The 22,294-nt window shown below is 43.5% G+C and overlaps 1 protein-coding gene across 2 annotated transcripts in view; it reads left to right on the forward strand.

Annotated features, from left to right (window-relative positions):
• zfand2a (zinc finger, AN1-type domain 2A) overlaps nucleotides 1-22,294 on the forward strand; it is a 52,019-nt gene that overhangs the window by 9,397 nt on the left and 20,328 nt on the right. Inside the window, exons 1-5 of one of the 2 annotated variants that reach the window (XM_087997720.1) lie at nucleotides 1,765-1,786; nucleotides 12,126-12,253; nucleotides 14,300-14,394; nucleotides 18,100-18,231; nucleotides 20,027-20,178. In XM_087997720.1, coding sequence (XP_087853846.1) covers nucleotides 12,199-12,253; nucleotides 14,300-14,394; nucleotides 18,100-18,231; nucleotides 20,027-20,178 — 434 coding nt within the window. In that variant the 5' untranslated portion in view covers nucleotides 1,765-1,786; nucleotides 12,126-12,198. Of the gene's footprint in view, nucleotides 1-1,764; nucleotides 1,787-12,125; nucleotides 12,254-14,299; nucleotides 14,395-18,099; nucleotides 18,232-20,026; nucleotides 20,179-22,294 lie in introns of those variants that run through there. The other variant, XM_043711851.2, reaches the window with a different exon arrangement.

Consider the following 22,294-nt stretch of genomic DNA (forward strand, 5'->3'; position numbering starts at 1 on the left):
GCACAGTTGTGGTGGAGAAACTTGAGCTGCTCATGGAGATAGAAAAACTGTCCCTTCACAGTTGTCCTTTTATATGATTCCCCAGAGAGGGTCATTGATCCCCTAGTGATTTTTCTCCTAGTGTATGTTTTGATTAGATTAGATTACATTACAGTGTGGAAACAGGCCCTTTGGCCCAACAAGTCCACACCGACCCGCCGAAGCGCAACCCACCCATACCCCTACATTTACCCCTTACCTAACACTACGGGCAATTTAGCATGGCCAATTCACCTGACCCTGCACATCTTTGAACTGTGGGAGGAAACCGGAGCACCCGGAGGAAACCCACACAGACACGGGGAGAATGTGCAAACTCCACACAGTCAGTCGCCTGAGTCGGGAATTGAACCCAGGTCTCTGGCGCTGTGAGGCAGCAGTGCTAATCGCTGTGAGGCAGCAGTGCTAATCACTGTGCCACCGTGCCGCCCCACGGCGGCATTATGTGTACACCATAATGGTAGATATTGGTGAGTCTCTCACACTTTGTTGTTCAGTGCAATTACTGATCATTCTATTGGACAAGGGGAGAATCTGCACAAAAAAAGTGGGTGCTTTCTCTTCCTGGCAATGGTTTTGTGGCTAATACTGCAACTATTTATTTATTCATGGGTTGCGAGCATCTCTAATAACACTTAAGGTGATAATAAGTTGCCTTTTCATCCACTCCAGTCAGTGTGAAGGTTTACTCCACAGTGCTGAACATGGGAGAGCTCTAGACTTGCATAAAGGAAAAGCGAAACCGTTTAAATTGAGATGATGTGTGACTTGGTGGCAGTGTTGCCATAGACCTGGTGTCCCTGTTCATGAGGCAGTAGAGGCCTCTGGTTTAAAAGGTGCCATTGAAACTTTTAGCTTGTCCAACCTGCAGTTCTAGTGTACTGGGTGGATGGAATGAGTGGAAGTTCAAGATGGCAGATGAACCTACTAGGCCTATCAAGTGGGCTGGTTTGTCCTGAATGGAATGAGTTGAGAAATGAAAGTGTTGTTGGCATTGCATTTGTTCAGACAAGGGGAAAGTATTTTATCACAGTCATGATTTTTGACATGAAGCGCCAGTCGTGATACAGATGCCCCTTCTGTTTTGTGCCAATTTTATGTTTTGAAAAAGGAAAAGTAAAAATATTCAATTACTTTTGTTGGAAAGTTATAGTGAGGCATTGTAAGTTTGACAGAGTAAGGGCTAAACCTCTAACTGCAGGGAGGAAGCTAATGAAACTGTCTTTAATAGATTTCAAGGGTTGTTAGTACTGTGAAATCAGACTTTGTCTTGTGATCATTCAACCAACATACTGTGTCCAAGTTTGACCATGCACCATCCTACCATAGGACCACTGTGTACCTACACCAGAGGTTCGGGCCAATTTGTACAGGGTAATAACATCGGCTTGCCTGGACAGACTGACCACTAAACCTTTAAGAATTATTGTCAACTGGCAGCCCTGGCGATGACTACTCCATGTTACAGTCTGAATGAGACACTCCCAATAATTTTTTTTTTAAAAGTTACACCTTAAATTTGGTCTCAGCTACTGAAAATGCTGCTTCATTTACCTCTGGTATAAAGTTGATATGATTGTAGTTGTACCTGTGCGAATTCATAATACAGTGGTGGTGTAGCATTTCAGGTTTACATGTGAGCCTCTCCCTGTCACTGTAGGACTTGTCATGATTTGATAAGCTATAATCCTTGCTGAAGTGCCGGATCCACCACGGAAAGTGTGAAGTACAGACATTTGCTGTCTCAGTAAGTGCTGAAGTGTTCACTTGTAAAATTGAGAAAATTTGTCACTTCCATTGTATGAAACAGTTACTGCATTGGCAACTGCAGTTCAAGACTAACCTTGCCTTCATGTGAGCTATTAATTTTAGTTTGTTGGTAAAACATTCAGGATAAACAGCCTGTTGCATGGGTATAATTGCTGTTTGGCTAATAAGCTTCTAACCTGGCTGAGGAGTTGGAACATCTTCAGTGAAGTCTTCCTGCAAGCCTGTACCTGTCAATAAAAACAAGGCACTGCGGATGCTAGAAATCTGAAGCAAAAACCAAAAGTGCTGGAGAAAAATCAGGTCTGGCAGCATATGTAGAGAAAAAAGTTAATGCTTCAAGTCCAGTGGCTTTTGTCAGAACTGAAAATATTGGGAGAGGGTGATATTGGTACTTATGGTGATGATGGGTTGGGGAGTGAATAGAGTATTGGAAACAGTGTCCAGCAAGGGACCATAAAAGGTATATATAAGCAAAGAGATTGCTGTTAATTGCTCTATTTGCCTGTCTCTATTCTCTCTCTGACACTGTTTTTATGTATTCTATCCATTCTCTCATTCCCTATGTCCATCAGCATAAATAGCACCTGTACCCAGTTATTTTCAGTTCGAACAAAGGATCACTGGACTCAAAACGTTAGCTGTTTCTTGCTATTATCTACTAAAATTGCTCACTATTTCAAAGTAAACTTTACAAAAATAATGCCGTTTACTTTCTGTACTGTATATTTTTGTCTTAACCCTCTGATCACTGTCATCTCTCCTCTCACCTTCAAGCAAGCATGTTCATTGGTCTCAGTAATGACAATCCCATTCGCCCAGCAGCCTCTGCCACTTCCCGGACTTTCATGTCCAAACTCTAGTTACCTTACCCTAGCCATAAACTTGGATCTTTCTCTCATAACTCTATCTTCACCAGTGTATTGGCTGCCACTGCAAGTGATTTTCTCTAATATAATTTTCTTTATTATTGTAATAGGCCTGACAATCTACATCACAATACTAAAGGAGGTGACTTTGGCAATAGATGCATTGGTAGTCATCTCCCAAAAATTCTACAGATTCTGGAACAATCCTGGCAGATTGGGGAGTGACAAATGTAATCCCGTCGCATTTTTTTAAAAAAACACAGGGAATTAGACTTTTTTAACCTAACATCAGTTGTTGGAAAAATGGTGGAAGTCTGTTGTAAAGAGTATGATGTTAGAACACATCAAAGGGATTAGACAAACGGATTTTGCGGCTTGCCCCTTACTATTTTCTAACAAACTCTGTCAGATGGCTTTCCTCACTAGCTGCCTGCATTCTGACTGGTCACTCATTCCCCCTCTGACTGCATGTAACCTGTGAGTGATTACTTAAAAAAAATGTGCTATCCAAGTAACTCTGCTTTGCAAATGTATTGTTGTCTCCAGCCAACACTCAAGCTGCAAAATCTTGTGCTCAAACTGGTGACATTTTTCTCTATCTCTGTAACCCTCTTCATCTCTACAACTCTTGAGGTATTGCACAGCTCTCGTTCTGGCTTCTTGCACATCCAGTTTTAGTTGTTCCACTATTGACAGCCCTGCCTTTGGCAGCCTTGGCTATAAACTCTTCATCCTCCTCCCTAAACCGTCCCTGCTCCCTTTAAGATGCTTCTTAAATCCTACCTCTTTTACCTGTTAGCACTGTGACTCTGTGTCAAATTGTTGCTTTCTAAACTCTTAAGGATTTTTTGTTATACTAAAGAAAATTCAAACTGTTGTAAATACATTGAGCAATTGCTTGGTTTTGTGACCCAAAATGTTGTACAGTCTTTGTCCCTTTGGAGTCCCTGGTTGTCCTCTATATTTTCCAGTATCTACTCTGAGGCTATAGATGAACCATAGAGTCAGTGTCCTACAGCTCAGAGACAGGCCCTTTGGCCCAAACTGGTTCATGCTGACCAAATGTCCATCCACGCTAACCCATTTCCCTGCACTTGGCCCATATTCTTCTAAATCTTTTCTATCCATGTATTTGTTCAAATGCCTTTTAAATGTTATTAATGTCAACCACTTCCACTGGCAGCTCATTCCATATGGGTACCGCCCTCTGTGTAAAAAAGAATGTTGCTCCTCAGGTTCCCTTTTATTCTTTCCTCTCTAACCTAAAACTGATGCGCTCTGGTCCTTGATTCCCCAACCCTCGGAAAAAGACAAAGTGCATTCACCCTATCCATGCTTCTCATTTTCTTACGCACTTCTGTAAATTCCCCCCTCAGTCTCCTATGTTCTAAAGAAAAAAGTCCCAGCTTGCCCAACCTCTCCCAATAATCCAGACCTTGGAAATTTCTTCTGCACACTTTTCCAGTTAAATAACAATCTTCCTATAGCAAGGTGACCAAAACTGAACACAATACTCCAGTTGGGGCCCCACTAACATCCTGTACAGCATCCTATTTGATAGTTTTGTGGCATAGGTTGGAGTGTAAACAGAGCCACAACACTCCTGCCCCCTATTTCTTTGGTGCCTCATGTTAAATGTAAACATTGAATGTTGCAAATGACTTGATGAAGAAAATCACTGATAAAGGAAAATCTCAGAACCAAGGGCTGGAAAAGTATAACATGTCAACATCTGAAATGAGAATCTCTCTTGGGAAGGAACTTTAGGCCAATATGAAAACAATACAGTTGTTTTTGTTGAATAACTTCTCCAAATCACTCCAGTAAGAGAGGTTTGGGGTTATTATGACAGTTGGCAGTGGTGTAAGCTGACAGAAGTAGAAACAAAAATATTTATTACTAAATATATCCATACTTCTAATCCAGTTTAGCATCACCTTTTGTAGCTACATTGATTTCAGCAGTTATATCCAGTAAACATGTTTTTATTCCCATTGGTGTTTTCAGCACATGCTACACCATTGTTTCTCCTCAGAATTTCTGTAAACATGTTTTAAGTTGAAAGTTTAGTTTTCATTGGCTTGGTCAAATACAATTTAAATTGATTTTCCTGGCAAGTAAAGTAAATGTTAAAACTCAATTTGCCTTCAAAACCTTATGAGTATAATACTGTGGATCTGGTTCACCTTCTGGTGCCCCTTCCAAGCTCTCTCTGTTCGCATTCGATGGAAAACTGTCAATATTGATCTTGGCAAGTATATATCAACCAAGTCTGAGTCTTGGCCATGGTTTTTATAGTAGCAGTCGAGAATGGGAGCACTAGTTTGTTTTTCTTCATGTTCCTTCTAACTCCCGTTCCTTTGAGTCAACTGACAGGCTGGCAGCTGATGTATTATTTGGATCTAAATTCTGTGTAGAAGTGTGTGGTACTGGAAAAGCACAGCCGATCAGGCAGCATCCAAGGAGCAGGAAAATCAACATTTTGAGTATAAGCCCTTCATCAGGCTTATGCTTGAAATGTTGATTCTCCTGCTCCTTCTCCAGCACCACAGTCTTCAACTCTGATCTCCAGCATCGGTCGTCCTCACTTTCTCCCATCGAAAATTTGTGGCCATATGGCTTGATTCACTTCAACCATTGGAAATAATTTAAATTAGTTTAAATTTATAGCAACTGCTGCACAATGTATAGTGACTGTTAATGAAAAGTATTAGCGTCAAAGGAGGCTATGTTTATCTTATTCAATCAACTTGGTTCATGGCAATATTTGATCTTTCCTCAGATGGTTACTCCATATCTGTTCAAAGCTGAAAATAAGCTGTAGAAACCATTTGAGTGGGAATTTCTTTGGGTTCAGAAATGGTCATTCTGACATGTTGTGATATATCCTGCCCCACAGAGGAACGTTGCCTCCTGATCAATTCTTGCTTCAACACAAATTTGAAAGTGTGTTTGCTTAAACCTGGCTGGTACTGTAAGAACCAGTCAACATGGAAGTAATTCTGCTGTAATAAAAACAGAAAATGTTGGTCAAACTTAGATGCTGCAGCTTCTTTGGAAGAAGAAACAGTCAGTGTTTCAAATCTGAAGACTTCACAATCCAATAATTGTGCCCTCCAGTTATCTGAATTCTCCTGAAATTCTATGTGGATATTAATCCTACTGTTAGCCCTTTTAATATATATGGCACCTGATATAGTTTGGAGGGAAAATTGTCCATTATATTAAAACAAATCAAAGACTATTCACTGAATTGTCGATGCTAGAAACTATAATCCTAACTCTCCTTTAGCTTCTCCTTTTTAATATTACCATGATTGTTGTAAAATGAATAAATTCTTATCTTAATTAAAACAAGTATAATGAAATTCGTCAAATTGATGTATTTTGCTCTTGGGGATTGCTACTGGATCCTGCAGTAAGCTTGTATGTCATGAAAATTTTTTTTTTGACAAATACCCAGTGGATTGGTGAGATGTTTGAGAGTACTGAGCAACTCTAGTGCAGTGATGCCCATTGTGGACCAGTAGATCATGCTTCCTGCAGACAGTTTTAGCAAATACTCCCTGGGTATTGGAAGAGGACAAATAACTGGTACCGGCTAGGTAGTTGTAAGCAATGACCCTGCAGTAGACGTGAAGTGGAAAGGAACACGACAGATCCTCTTGCAGTGGAAGAATGCAGTAATTATTAAAGTGGGATCTGTACTGTTGGGGGTCTACATTTGAAGTGTACTGGCACTGGTGTTCTGGCAAACTGCCTAACTAGGGAAGTAGAATGGATTTTAAATTAAATAGTGGGAACAATGACCCATATTTGGGAATTTGATGAGTCAGAGTGGGGAAAAAGGCACCAGAAGAAGAAATTAATGTGGAAAATAAGGCCCATTGCCCAAGATCGAGCACTTAACTCGAAGTACTATCGCGTTGGACACTTACTGTATTTTTTCATTTTTTTGCCTTTATATTCTGTTTTGTTTAGTTTTTGTGTTGTAAGATGGCGCCAGACAGTGCCAACACTGTGTAACACTTCGCTGTATATTGTAATAAGATTCATGTGACAATAAATAAAATTGTTATTCAAAAAGGGAGGGTGGCAGAAAACAAGCAAGTTAGCTTAACAGCTGTCACAGGGAAAATGTTAAAAGCTATTATTTAAGGTGTTATAACAGTGTAGTTGGATAAGTTTGATGGAATTAGCCAGAGCCAACATCATTTTGCCAAAGGGAAATCATGTTTAACTAATTTAGAGTCATAGTCAGAGTGAGACAGCATGGAAACAGACCCTTTGGTCCAACTCCTCCATTCCGACTAGATATCCTAAACTGATCTAGTCTCTTTTACTAGCATTTGGCCCATATCCCTCTAAACCCTTCCTATTCATATACCCATCCAGGAGCATTTTAAATAAAATGTTGCAATTGTGTCCACCATCACCACTTCCCTGATAGCTCATTCCATACACACACCACCCTCTGCATTAAAAAGTTGCCCCTTAAAACCCTTTTAAATCTTCCCCTTTTTGCCTTCAAGCCTATACCTTCTAGTTTTGAACTCCCCTACCCTGGGGAAAAGATCTTGGCTATTTATCCTATCCATGCCCCTCATAATTTTATAAACATCTCTAAGGTCATACCTCCGTCTCTGATGGTCCAGAGAGCTAGGTCCCAGATTATTCAGCCTTTCAACAGCTTAAATCTTCCAATCGTGGCAGCATCCTTGTAAATCTTTTCTGAACCTTTTCAAGTTTACCAGCACCTTTTCTATAACAAGAAGACCAGAATTGAATGCAATATTCTACAGATTCAACATAACTTCTCAACTCCAATAATCGGTTGTCTGATCAATGAAGGCAAGCATGCCAAATGCCTGCTTGACCACTCAGTCTATCGGTTAGTCCACTTCCAAGGAAACTGCACCTACATCCCGATGTCCCTTTGTTCGGCAGCACTCCTCAGGTCTCTACCATTAACTATATCAGTTGTGCCCTGATTTGCCTTACCAACATGCTCCACCTCAAATCTAGCTAAATGAACCCCCATCTGTCACTTCTTGGTTCATTGGCCCATCTGATCAAGGTCCTGTTGTACTGTCAGATAACCTCCTTGACTGTTCACAATATCTTGATTTTGGTGTCATTTGCAAACTTACTAACTATACTTTTTATATTCACATTCAAATCATTTATACAATGACGAAAGGCAGTGGATCCTTGCAGCACACCACTGATCACAGGCCTCCAGCCTGAAAAACAACCCTCTGCACCTGATCACATCCTGGGGGTTTATCCACCTTTATGCATTTAAAGACATCCAGCACCACCACCTCCTTTAAATGGACACTTTTTCAATATATCATTATTTCCCCAAGTTCTCTCGCTCCAATGTCCTCCTCCACAGTACATACTGATGATAAAAATACGCATTTAGTATCTCACCCAACTCTTGTTCCACTCAGGAATGGCCCTGTACTTATCCAAGTTACACTTTCCCTTAGTGTATTTGTAGAATATGTTTGGATTTTTCTTAACCCTATTTGCCAAAGCTTTCTGCCCTCCTGATTTCCTTCTGCAGTATACTCCCACTATCCTTATATTCCTCGAGGGATTCACTTCATCCCAGCTGTCTATACCTGACATAAGCCTCCTCCTTTTTCTTGACCAGAGCCTCAATCTCTCTTGTCATCCGGCATTCCCTGCAGCTACCAGACTTATCCTTCACACTAACAAGAACACACTGTCTCTGAACTCTGATTATCTCATTTTTAAAGGCCTCTCCCTTTCCAACTGTCCCTTTACCTGCAAAAGCCTCTCCCAATCAACTTTTAAAAGTTCTTGCCTAATACCATCAAAATTGGCCTTACTCCAATTTAGAACTTGAATTTTTAGATCAGATCTATTCTTTTCCATAACTATTTTGAAACGAGAATTAAGATCACTGGCCCCAAAGTGCTCCCCAACTGACACCTTAGACATTTGCCCTGCTTTATGTCCAAGAAAAGGTTAAGTTTTGCTCCTCCTCTAGTAGGTACATCCACATACTGAATAAGAAAGTTTTCTTGTACACACATCACAAATTCCTCTCCATCCAAGCCCTTAACACTATGGCAGTCCCAGTCTGCATTTGGCAAGTTAAAATCCCCTACCATTACAGCTCTATTATTCGTACAGATATGTGATCTTTTTACATATTTGCTTCTCAGCCCTTTCCTGCTTCTCAGTTCCACCCATGTAACTTCACTGAGATGTTTTCCCATGTATATCTAAGTACAGCTGTAATGTTATCCTGAACCAAAAATGCCATTCCCCCTCCTCTCTTGCCTCCCTTCCTATAGCATCTACAACCTGGCACATTAAGCTGTCAGTCCTGCCCCCCTGAGCCCCATTTCGACAATAGCTATGAAATCCCAATCCCACATTCTCAAACATGCCTTGAGTTCATCTGCATTACCTGTCAGGCCTCTTGCATTTAAATAAATGGAGTTTAATTGATCAGTCTTACCTTGTTCTCTGCTTTGCTCTTGCCTGCCTTGACTATTTAATGTGCTCCTCTTCTCTACTGTACCAGCCTCAAAGAACAAAGAAAATTTACAGCCCAGGAACAGGCCCTTTGGCCCTCCAAGCCTGAGCTGATCCAAATCCAATGTCTAAACCTGTCGCCCAATTCCTAAGCTTCTGTATCCCTCTGCTCCCCACCTACTCATGCATCTGTGCAGACGCATCTTAAACGAATCTACCGTGCCTGCCTCTGCTACCTCTGCTGGCAGCGCGTTCCAGGCACCTACCACCCTCTGTGTAAAGGACTTGCCGTATGTATCCCCCTTAAACTTTTCACCTCTCACCTTGAAAACGTGACTTTTCGTTATTGAATCCTTAACCCTGGGAAAAAGCTTATCTCTATCAACCCTGTTCATACCCTTCATGTTTTGTAGACCTCAGTCAGGTCCCCCCTCAATCTCCTTTTTTTCTATTGATAACAAACCTAACCTACTAAACTTCTCTTCGTAGCTAGCACCTTCCATACCAGGCAACATCCTCGTAAACCTTCTCTGCACCCTCTCCAAAGTGTCCACATCCTTTTGGTAATGTGGTGACCAGAACTGTACACAGTATTCTAAATGCGGGCCGAATCAATGTCTTGTCCAATTTTAACATGACCTGCCAGCTCTTACATTTGATACCCCATCCGATGACGGAAAGCATACCATATGCCGCCTTGACCACCCCATCCACATGTGCAGCAACCTTCAGGGTACAATGGACCTGAGCTCCCAGATCTCTCTGCTCATCAACTTTTCCCAAGGCTCTTCCATTTACTGTATAATTCGCTGTCTAATTTGACTTTCCAAAATGCATCACCTCGCATTTGCCTGGATTGAACTCCATCTGTCACTTCTCCTCCCACCTTGCCAATCTATCTATATTCCGCTGTACTCTTTGACAGTCCTCTGCTTTCTGCTACTCCACCAATCTTCATGTCATCTGCAAACTTGCTGATAATACCAAAAGTGCCCTCTTCCAGATCATTTATGTTTATCACAAACAACAGTGGCCCCAGCACTGATCCTTGTGGAACACCACAGGTCACCTTTCTCCATTTTGAGAAACTCCCTTCAACTACTACTGTCTCCTGTTGCTCAAGCAGTTCTTTATCCACCTAGCTAGAACACCCTGCACACCATGTGACTTCATTTTCTCCATTAGTTTACCATGGGGAACCTTATCAGACACCTTAAAGTCAATGTATATGGCATCTACAGCCCTTCCTTCATCTATCAACTTGGCCACTTCCTCAAAGAACTCTATTAAGTTGGTAAGGCACAATCTCCTCCACACAAAACCATGTTGTCTCTCACTGAGAAGCTCATTCATTTCCAAATATAAATAGATCTTATCCCTCAGTATCTTCTCCAGCAACTTTCCTACCACTGACATCAGGCTTATTGGTCTGTAGTTCCCCGGAATATCCCTGCTACCCTTCTTGTACAGGGGGACAACATGAGCAACCCTCCAGTCCTCCTGCCCCTCACCTGTGTTTAAGGATGCTACAAAGGTATCTATCAGGGTCCCAGCTATTTCCTCTCTCGCCTCCCTCTGTAACCTGGGATAGATCCCATCCTGTCCACCTTAATAACCTCTAGCCTACCCAACACCTCTTCCCTACTTATGTCAACGTGATCCAGAGTAAACAAACTTCTATCTCTAATCTCAACATTCATCATGTCCCTCTCCTCAGTGAACAGTGATGCAAAATAATCATTCAGAATCTCACCCATTTTCTCAGGTTCAACACGCAGCCTTCCTTCCTTATCCTTTCGTGGACCAAACCTTTCTCTAGTTACCTGCTTGCTTCTTGTGTAAGAATAAAAGGATTTGAGATTCTCCTTAATTGTGCTCGTGAAAGCTATTTCATGATCCTTTTTAGCCTGCTTGATTCCTCGTTTAAGACTGGTCCTACTATCCCGATATTCCTCCAGGGCCCGTTCTGTTCTTACCTGCCTGGACCTTATGTACACTTCCCTTTTCCTCTTGACGAGTCATACGATTTCTCCTGTCATCCACGGTTCATGCATCTTGCCTTTCCTATCCTTTGCTTTCAATGGGACATGCCTATCCTGCACTATCTTTAACCTATCTTTGAAAACTTCCAATATATCAAATGTGGACTTCCCTTCAAATATCTGTGTCCAATCCACATTTCCCAGCTCCTGCCAAATTTTGATATAATTGGCCTTGGCCTAGGTTAGTACTTTTCCCTTAGGACAACTCATCCTTGTCTACGAGTATTCTAAAACTTGCAGAATTGTGGTCACTATTCCCAGTGAAATCCTCCACCACAACTTTTACCACCTGGCCTGGCTCATTCCCCAACACCAGGTCCAATATGGCCCCTTCCCTCGTCATTGACATACTGCTCTAGAAAACTCTCCTAGACGCTTCTTACAAATTCTGTCCCATCCAGATCTCTGACGCTAAGTGTATCCCATCTGAGTAGTCATTCTTTAAAATTGCTTACTAAAAGTTGTTAAGGCTGAGTCATTAAGCATATTCAAGGCTGTGATAGATGTTTAATCAGTAGGGGATTCAAAGGTAATGGGGATAAGGCAGGAAGATCAGTCATGATTTGGTTGAACAACAGACTTGATGGGTCAGTAGCCTGTTTCTGCCCCATGTCTTATGACCCTGTGGTAGCCAGTGTGAAAATCAAATACTTCAAAATCCCAGCAGTTCCAGATTTTGTTTTGCATTGAGTGTAACCTGAAGTGAATCTCGATCTTTGAATCAATTTTGAAGTCTTATTGACAGACTTCTCCATGGACCCAATATCCATCCAAAGGTATTAATGCATATTGTCTGTATAGCAGTGTAACGCTTGCTGACTGCCAACACTGAATTGTCTGAGTACATTGTGTATAGAACTTCAAATAATCAAACTCATGTATGCCATCGCAGGTAACGAGCAGAAAAGTCAGGTTTGAACATACCAGCACCTGAGCAATAATACCGACCGGATACACGTCTCAAGATGGAGTTTCCTGAATTGGGACAACATTGTTCAGAGAGTTCTTGTAAAAGGCTGGGTAAGGGTGAAAACTTCACCAAAATATTAATCATCTTTCAAACATTTCACTGCTGCATTTTTTTCTTAGAATAGGAGAGAGAAAGCTGTCCATATTAGAAACTTCAAGTCAATATTTAGCTTTCCTAGGTGTCTGCCCTTATATTTAGTTTTCCATACCCCCAATTTTTTGTCCCCCATTTACATCTCCATTGTTAATTGTCAAAATTAAGAGCAAGCATAGACCATGTGGCCACTTGAGCTTACACCACCATTCAATACGATCATGGCTGTTCTTCAGTTTCTCATCCACTCTACCTTGATTCTGAGAGACTAAAAATTGCTTTATCTCAATCGTGCATGTTTGTTGATAGAGCATCCATGACTATCTGAGGTGAAGAACTTCTAGATATATAAGTCTTCTCGTAAGGAAAATTTTCCTCATCTCCATTCTACCAGATTATCCCCTCCTTCTGAGACTCTCATGTTCTAGATCTTGTTCAGGTCTGCCATGATCCTATTGATTGGTGGAACAGGCTTGTGGGGCCAAATGTCTACCACCTATTCCTATGTCTTATGGCCTTACACCCTAACTGCAGAAAACAACTTCAGTAATTATCCTTGAAATTCCTTCTAAATCTTAAAAGTCTCAATTAGATCGCTCCTCTTTCTGTTGAATTCTAGACAATATAGGCCTAGTTGACTCACTCTGTCATCTCCTAGTCCAATCAAGTAAGCCTTCACTATGCCACATCCAATGGAAGTATTTCCTTAAATATGAAGACCAAAGCTGGACATGGTATTTTAAAGACACCTTGTGGCATTACCTCACTTCCACTGAACAAGTTTGTGGCCATACTTTCTGTAATTGTTTAATGCTGATCCAGCTCCTTTCCAACTTTACCTTTTTTGATCCTTTGCTGAATTCCTGACCCTATATCCTCTCCATTACAAAGACTGCCTGTTTCTCCCTCTAGCGTCACTTGTGCCCATCCTTGTCTCAGTGTATCTAGTGCTGATACCTTGCTCTTGTTTCATCTAGACTCTCAATTCCAATGTACTTCTGAATGGCTGGCTTCCTGTGTTCTACCTTGCGTAAAGCTCCAAAACTCTAATGAACGCCAAGTTTGATTACACTGGTCTTTTCTCATCAATCGACATTGGGTTATGATTCTACCAATGCTTTGCTTTTACAATTATCCTTGTATTAAATTTTTCAATGGCCTTGAACCTTCCTTTTTGTTTGTAACCTTACTCAAACTTGCAGCCCTTTCTATTATGGTCATGTGAACTAGAAGCAGGATGAGGCTGTTCAGTCCTCACGCCTGTTCTGTCATTCAGTAAAGTCATGTCTGATTTGACTTTCACCTCAAATTTACATTTCTGCCGACATAGTCTTTTGACCCCTCGCCTAACAAGATCTATTTACTTCTGTCTTAAAAATATTCAAGGGCTGGATGACTCTGACTATGACTCTATGAATCTGCTTTCATCACCTTTTCGAGAAGAAAATTCCAAAGACTAATGACCCTCTATGATGGGGGCAAAAAAGTTTAGTGAGTGTATCCTTATTTTTAAACAGTGACTCCTAACTTTAGATTATTCCATGAGAGGAAACATTCCTCTGTATCTACCCAGTCAAGACCCCTCTGAATCTTGTCTTATGCTTCATTCAAATTGCCCCTCAAATCAAAAAGGATAAAAGCTGAACCTGTCCAACCTTTAATTGGTCTTTTACGTTTCCAGCACTTTTTGTCCCACGAAAGCTGAACCTAACTTTGCCTGTCTAACAGCTCTGGATTCTCTCTGTAGACCTTTCCATCTTTCTGCCTTGCTTTAAGGCATGCTTTAAAACCAACCTTGTCCTAATGTTTTGTTACCTGTCTTAGTATTTTGTCTCTTAGCTCACTGTTAATTTTTGTCAGATCACCTTTCTGTGAAACACTTTTGGATGTTTTATTATATAAGTGTTTTATTGAACTTGCATTTATATAGTGCCTTTTATGTGCTAAAGTGATTTCTTCCTGTCATCACTTTGACTTGCTGAGGATTCTCTTATGCCTTTCAGATTTTCTTCCCATGAAATGCGATGCATGTTCGCAAATCTTCTGCAAGGATCACATCAACTATGAACAGCACAAGTGTACATCATCTTATAAAAAGGTTTTTTTTCCATTTTTAATTATGTGCTTTGAATGTTTGAGTGACAATGGAATCTGTGTTCAGCCTCTCATCAAATTAATTTGAAATCTAACATTTCCCAACTTGAGTGAGGGCTGTTCCCTTTGGAGGAGAAAGTGAGGTCTGCAGACGCTGGAGATCAAAGCTGAAACTTTATTGCTGGAACAGCACAGCAGGTCAGGCAGCATCTAGGGAACAGAAGATTCGACGTTTCGGGCACATGCCCTTCTTCAGGAATGAGCAGAGAGTGTTCAGCAGGAGAAGATAAAAGGTAGGGAGGAGGGACTTGGAGGAGGGGCGTTGGAAATGTGATAGGTGGAAAGAGGTCAAGGTGAAGGTGATAGGTCGGAGTAGGGTGGAGGCGGAGAGGTCAAGAAGAAGACTGCAGGTCAGGAAGGCGGTGCCGGGCTGGAGGGATTCGGCTGAGACAAGGTGGGGGGAGGGGGGATGAAGAAACTGGTGAAGTCCAAGTTCATCCCCTGTGGTTGGAGGGTTCCCAGTCGGAAGATAAGACGCTCCTCCTCCGACCGTCGCGTTGTTGTGGTTTGGCGGTGGATGAGTCCAATGACCTGCATATCCTCGGTGGAGTGGGAGGGGGAGTTGAAATGCTGTGCTACAGGGTGATTGGGTTGGTTCGTCCGGGTGGCCCAGAGGTGCTCTCTGAATCGCTCCGCAAGTAGGCGCCCTGTCTCGCCAATATAGAGGAGGCCACACCGGCTGCAGCGGATGCAGTAGATAATGTGGGTGGAGGTGCAGGTGAATCTGTGGCGGATATGGAAGTTTCCTTTGGGGCCTTGGAGAGAAGTGAGGGGGGAGGTGTGGGCGCAAGTGTTGCACCTCCTGCGGTTGCAAGGGAAGGTGCCGGGAGTGGAGGTTGGGTTGGTGGGGGGTATGGATCTGACAAGGGAGTCGCGGAGGGAGTGGTCTCTACGGAAAGCTGATAGAGGAGGGGAGGGAAATATATCCTTGGTGGTGGGGTCCGTTTGGAGGTGGCGGAAGTGACGGCGGATGATGCACTGTACATGGAGATTGGTGGGGTGGTAGGTGAGGACCAGTGGGGTTCTGTCCTGGTGGCGGTTGGAGGGGCGGGGCTCAAGGGCGGAGGAGCGGGAAGTGGAGGAGATGCGGTGGAGGGCATCGTCGATCACGTCGGGGGGGAAATTGCGGTCCTTGAAGAAGGAGGCCGTCTGTGTTGTGCGTATTTTGAACTGGTCCTCCTGGGAGCAGATGCGGCGGAGACGAAGGAATTGGGAGAATGGGATGGCGTTTTTACAGGGGGCGGGGTGGGAGGAGGTGTAGTCCAGGTAGCTGTGGGAGTCGGTCGGTTTGTAGTAGATGTCCGTGTTGATTCGGTCGTCTGAGATAGAAACAGAAAGGTCTAGGAAGGGGAGGGAGGAGTCCGAGACTGTCCAGGTGAATTTGAGGTCGGGGTGGAAGGTGTTAGTGTAGTGGATGAACTGTTCAACCTCCTCGTGGGAGCACGAGGTAGCGCCGATACAGTCATCAATGTAGCGGAGGAAAAGATGGGGGGTGGGGCCAGTGTAGTTGCGGAAGATGGATTGTTCCACATACCCTACGAAGAGGCAGGCATAGCTGGGGCCCATGCGGGTGCCCATGGCTACTCCTTTTGTTTGGAGAAAGTGGGAGGATTGGAAAGAAAAGTTGTTCAGGGTGAGGACCAGTTCAGTCAGTCGAAGGAGGGTGTCGGTGGAAGGGTACTGGGTGGTACGGCGGGAAAGGAAGAAGCGGAGTGCTTTGAGTCCTTCGTGATGGGGGATGGAGGTGTACAGGGACTGGATGTCCATGGTGAAGATGAGGCGTTGGGGACCGGGGAAGCGGAAATCCTGGAGGAGGTGGAGGGCATGGGTGGTGTCATGGACGTAGGTGGGGAGTTCTTGGACTAATGGGGACAGGACCGTGTCGAGGTAGGAGGAGATGAGTTCGGTGGGGCAGGAGCAGGCGGAGACAATGGGTCGGCCGGGGCAGTCAGGTTTGTGGATTTTGGGCAGGAGGTAGAAACGGGCGGTTCGGGGTTGTGGTACTATGAGGTTGGAGGCGGTGGATGGGAGGTCCCCTGAGGTGATGAGGTTATGGATGGTCTGGGAGATGATGGTTTGGTGGTGGGGGGTGGGGTCATGGTCAAGGGGGCAGTAGGAGGAGGTATCTGCGAGCTGGCGTTTGGCCTCAGCGGTGTAGAGGTCGGTGCGCCAAACTACTACTGCGCCTCCCTTGTCAGCTGGTTTGATGGTGAGGTTGGGGTTGGAACGGAGTGAGTGGAGGGCTGTGCGTTCCGAGGGTGAGAGGTTGGAGTGGGTGGGAGGGGTGTGGGAGTTCAGGTAGCGGTTAATATCGCGGCGGCAGTTTGCAATAAAGAGGTCGAGGGCAGGTAGGAGGCTAGCACGGGGTGTCCAGGTGGACGGGGTGTGTTGGAGGTGGGAGAAGGGGTCGTCAGAGGGTGGGTGAGGGTCTTGATTGAAAAAGAAGGCACGGAGGCGAAGGCGGCGGAAGAATCGTTCAATGTCACTCCGTGTATTGAATTCATTGACCCGAGAACGTGTGGGAACGAAGGTGAGACCCCTCCTGAGGACTGATCTCTCATCCTCAGAGAGGGGCAGGTCCGCAGGGATGGTGAACACACGGCAGGGCGGGGAGCTAGGACCTGGTGTGGGACTGGAGCTGGATGTGGGGGCGGGGTTAGGCCTGGGGGCGGGGACAGGTCGGCCGGAGGGCGGGGTTAGGCGCGGTGACGGGACTCGGCCGGGGGGCGGGGTTAGGCGCGGTGACGGAACTGGGCCGGGGGGCGGGGTTAGGCGCGGTGACGGAACTCGGCCGGGGGGCGGGGTTAGGCGCGGTGACGGAACGCGGCCGGGGGGCGGGGTTAGGCGTGGTGACGGAACGCGGCCGGGGGCGGGGTTAGGCGTGGTGACGGAACGCGGCGGGGGGGCGGAGACACATGCGGCGAGGTCCGAATGCAGGTCGCTGACGTCACTGGGGGCGGAAGTAGCTGCGGCGACCACGGAGACAGAGTTTTTCCCCATACTCGCGGAGGTTTCCAATCTGTTGGCGATTGTCTTCATGACGATGGCAGAGCAGGTTGTCTGTGCGGCGATCCCGGAGGCGGTTGTTTGGGCCGCGATCATGAACGTTGCGAGGTTCCCTTTGGAATAAGTTCAGAAAATGCAAGATAGTGTTTGGCTAGGTTTCTTTTTCAATTTCCTCCCTTTTTATTTCCTGACCTGTGTTGGTGTTGGTACCAGCAGGTCTCTAGTATGTTGTCAAATGATTCTTCCTTGAACTAGACAGTCTGTGTCACTATTTGACTGGATGACATGACAACCAAACTTGAGCCTATCTTTGTGCACTTTCAATACTATCCGGTTCAGGAATTATCTGTATCTTGTTTCCATGTTTTGAATTGATCTTTAGCAGTGGTTCATAAATGAAACAATAGATCCAGCTGAGGTGCAGATTTCATTGTTGCATTCCATGGAAATTGTTATGACTGCACGCGCACACATGTAAAATGAGGACTGGTTATGTTTGTCATCTCATGTTAGCCTGATAGTTGGGGAATTTGGGATTTTTTTGATCCAGCATCAATGATAGAGCACAATATATCGCCACAGATTTGATTTCTGTTGCAGCTGTTTTCTTCACTGTACTTAATGTCCACTTGATTATCTTTAGGACATACAGGTACCCGTATGCCCACTGTGCAATACACCTGTTCCTGTCAAAAGGGGAGAAATGCCAGACATCCGGGTTGGTGAACATATTGACAGAGAGTGTAAATCTGACCCTGCCCAGAAAAAGCGTAAGGTAAGTCCATGTTTTTCCACCTTTGTTTCCTTTCCTTTTCCTGTCTCAAGCTGAAGTATAGTGCTTTGGTACTGCTCATTACCCAGTGCTAAGCAGAAAGTGCCATTCTTCATCAGTGAGCTTGAGTCGTCTGTAAGTTGTCAGCTGTGGCTCAGTGAATAACATTCTTCTTTTAATCAAAAGTTTGAGAGCTTAAGTTCCACTCCGCACACAATTTGGGTTGACTCATCAGTGGAGCACTGAGGGAATTTTGCACTGTTGAAAGAGCTGTCCTTTGGGTGAGATCTGAAATTGAGATCTTGCCAACCCATAAAAGTGGATTTAAAAGGTTCCAAGGATATATATCAAACCACTTGTGTAAAAATTAAAGTTAATTTAATCATTAATCTCATTGATATTTGTGGTATTTTTCAGCAGCAAACGATGGCACAGCATTTCCTGCACTATAATAGTGACCATACCTAAAAGGTGCAATATGAAGCACTTGTAACATCTTTCACAATATAACATGTTGAGATATTGTGAAATGTTATTTAAATGCTGGTTTTTGTTATCTTTTATCTTAATCCACCAAACTTTGTGGATAATCTTGCTCTTGGGGTTCTGTCCTTCCAAAACAGCATACTGGATAATCAACAGAATGGGCGCCCTTGTTATCGTACAGTGGCAGTGTCCCTATTCCTGGACTGGGAGGTCTGGATTCAAGACTAACCTGCTCCAGAAATGTGTAATAACGTCCCTGAGCAGGTTGATTAGAAAAAGTAATTGGCTGCTTGTGAGGCAAATGTGTGAATAATTCTCATTTGGGTGAGTTATCAGTGGCCGAAACTGGTAGCTGTATGGCTCAGCATTACACCAGATGATGCATTTTGTGTATCCTGTATGTAGATGTAAGTGTAACTGCAATAACATTTCCAAAATGCTGTTGATGAACCAGCATATGTGTAGTTGGCTTTCCAACTGTGACTCACTCTTATGCTCTCTACCATCACCAAATCTGGACCCCTCTCACCAGCCAGAAAGACAGAGCAGGTATTTGTCCCTAATTTTTGTAGTATCTTTCCTTTAGAGGTTTAGATTAGATTACTTACAGTGTGGAAACAGGCCCTTCGGCCCAACAAGTCCACACCGCCCCGCCGAAGCGCAACCCACCCATACCCCTACATTTACCCCTTACCTAACACTACGGGCAATTTAGCATGGCCAATTCACCTGACCTGCACATCTTTGGACTGTGGGAGGAAACCCACGCAGACACGGGGAGAACGTGCAAACTCCACACAGTTAGTCGCCTGAGTCGGGAATTGAACCCGGGTCTCTGGCGCTGTGAGGCAGCAGTGCTGACCAATGTATGTTGGTCGGACGGGTGTAAGTCATTTGCTCTTGGATGTGATACATGTGAAGGTATCCAAAATAAACTAAAAGCTGGGTACAATTTAGAATGGTGAGGGTTAGTTAGGAGGAGAGAAAACAGTAAGTTAAAAATATACATTAACTTTCTTCCCAATCTCCAGCTTCTCAGGCTAAATCATTCTAGTGGTGTTAGGTCTTTGGGAAGTCTTGAGTTGAATGCCAGAGCTGACCTTTCTATTCTTTTATTCTCCAAATCTCAAATCAACATTTTCTACCCTGGGTTGATTTCCTTATCCTGCTGAGGAAAATGTCCCATCGTTTATTTTCAGCATGCTGGCTTTAGTTGATAGCTATTGCTACCATTTTGCACTGAGGGTCAGCTGTGTAGTCAGCAACAGTTGTGACCTCCTGTTAATTCATGCGTCTCACAAATGTGTTTCAGATTTTTACAAACAGATGCTCAAAGACTGGGTGCAAACAGAAAGAGATGATCAAAGTGACATGTGACCAATGTCACTTAAACTTCTGCTTAAAGCATAGACACCCTTTGGATCATGAATGCAAGGCTGATGGGCAACGTCTCTCCAAGTCAGGGTAAGAAAATCAACGTAAAACTTTGCCAATATAATGCTTCAGTGGAGAAAGGAAATAAAAAGGAATACTGTGAAGTGGCATTTGTTGTGCTCCCAAATATGATTTAAATGCTTGCAGATATATAATGCAAAATTTGTATACAGTGTCTTTCCTCATCAAATGAACTGTTGTTTGGTATGATGGCACATGTGTTATCAGGGGTAACCAAAAGAAATACCTTTTCTTTGAGGATGCATAAGGTTTCTCAAGAGCCAGCGTTTTGATTCTCACTTACTTTTGCATTAGGTGGTGCAATCAGAAAATTGTCTTCTGTATTTCTGTAGATTGTTTTAAGATTTTTCTCTAGATAGGGTAGCACAAATATCAGAGACTCTATATGTTGGGGTGGAGGTGTATGTTTGTATATAATAAATATTTAAAAATTGGATATATTAGAAAGATGTTTTTGTTAACTTATTACAAATAAATCTCCAATATTCGGTTTCTAAAATGAGAATTCCAACTCCTTGGCAGAAGGTCTGGGTGTTCTTGTACACCAGTCAATGAAGGCAAGCATGCAGGTACGGCAGGTAGTGAAGAAGGCTAATAGCATGCTGGCCTTCATAACAAGAGGAATTGAGTATAGCAGCAAAGAGGTGCTTCTGCAGCTGTACAGGGCCCTGGTGAGACCACACCTGGAGTACTGTGTGCAGTTCTGGTCTCCAGATTTGAGAAAAGACACTCTGGCTATTGAGGGAGTGCAGCGTAGGTTCACGAGGTCAATTCCTGGAATGGCGGGATTACCTTACACTGAAAGACTGAAACGACTGGGCTTGCATACCCTTGAGTTTAGAAGACTGAGAGGGGATCTGATTGAGACATATAAGGAAAGGATTGGACATTCTGGCAGCAGGAAACATGTTTCCGCTGATGGGTGAGTGCCGAACCAGAGGACACAGCTTAAAAATACGGGGTAGACCATTTAGGACAGAGATGAGGAGAAACTTCTTCACCCAGAGAGTGGTGGCTGTGTGGAATGCTCTGCCCCAGAGGGCAGTGGAGGCCCAGTCTCTGGATTCATTTAAGAAAGAGTTGGATAGAGCTCTCAAAGATAGTGGAATCAAGGGTTATGGAGATAAGGCAGGAACAGGGTACTGAGTGGAATGATCAGCCATGATCATATTGAATGGCAGTGCAGGCTCGAAGGGCTGAATGGTCTACTCCTGCACCTATTGTCTATGGTCTATAAGATAGCTTACTGAAAATTAGTTTCTGAGTTCCAGTGCCTTTCAAATTAAAAAATTGTCAATAGTTTGTTCTGCCAATTTAAAAAAAAAGCTTTTTCTTTCCCTTGTATCTGTTTTATTTGAGGACTGTTAAGCATCAGTACATTGACCTCCAAAGGTACAAGTACGCAATAAAGGGAGTACACGTCGATTAATTCTGCAGCACCAAGCTAACCACAGATAATGGTTTAATTCAGTCTTTTTCCACAGCTAATATGTCTTCTCATTGATCATTCATGAAATACAGATTGGAACCCCTTAAAATAGAAGCATCCTATTTACCTTAGAGAGAGAGACATTTAGAGGTACTTAATTCACTAACAAACCCCAAATGCTATACTATTTACGATGGACAGTGACATCTTACACAAGCATTGAAACTGGCAGAACTTTTGTTATGAAGATATAGATGTACCTTTGAGAGTTAAAAGCAGCAGAACCACCAGACACAGCGCCAAGGGTGTATGTAACATTGAGTTGAACAACTCGATTAGCTCGTTGTCTGGAGACAAAAACAAATTCGAATTCAGCCAATCAGTTTAAATTACCAAAAAAATACCAATTTCCAATCAAGTTTGAATTGAGTATATTGACAATCTTAAAAGTCAATGACACAATCCAGTGCTCTGGAATACAAGACCGGCGAAAATTGAACACTTGAGAGGAGAATTGCCATATCCTATCATGTAGTGTACTGCTTAAAAAGAAACTCGTTTAAAGTATCTTTTCGATCAGTAATCTGGTGCAGAAATTCCTAATGAGGGGGGAAAAAAAGACACAAGAAGATCAGAAGACAAGAATCTACAGCTACCTGGTTTTGAGATGTGTTTTCTTGTAAACCTTAATTGGGA

Source organism: Chiloscyllium plagiosum, unplaced genomic scaffold (genome assembly GCF_037043375.1).
Source record: "Chiloscyllium plagiosum isolate Xiang-an unplaced genomic scaffold, Cpla_swu_hap1 HiC_scaffold_20, whole genome shotgun sequence".
NCBI lineage: Eukaryota > Metazoa > Chordata > Chondrichthyes > Orectolobiformes > Hemiscylliidae > Chiloscyllium > Chiloscyllium plagiosum.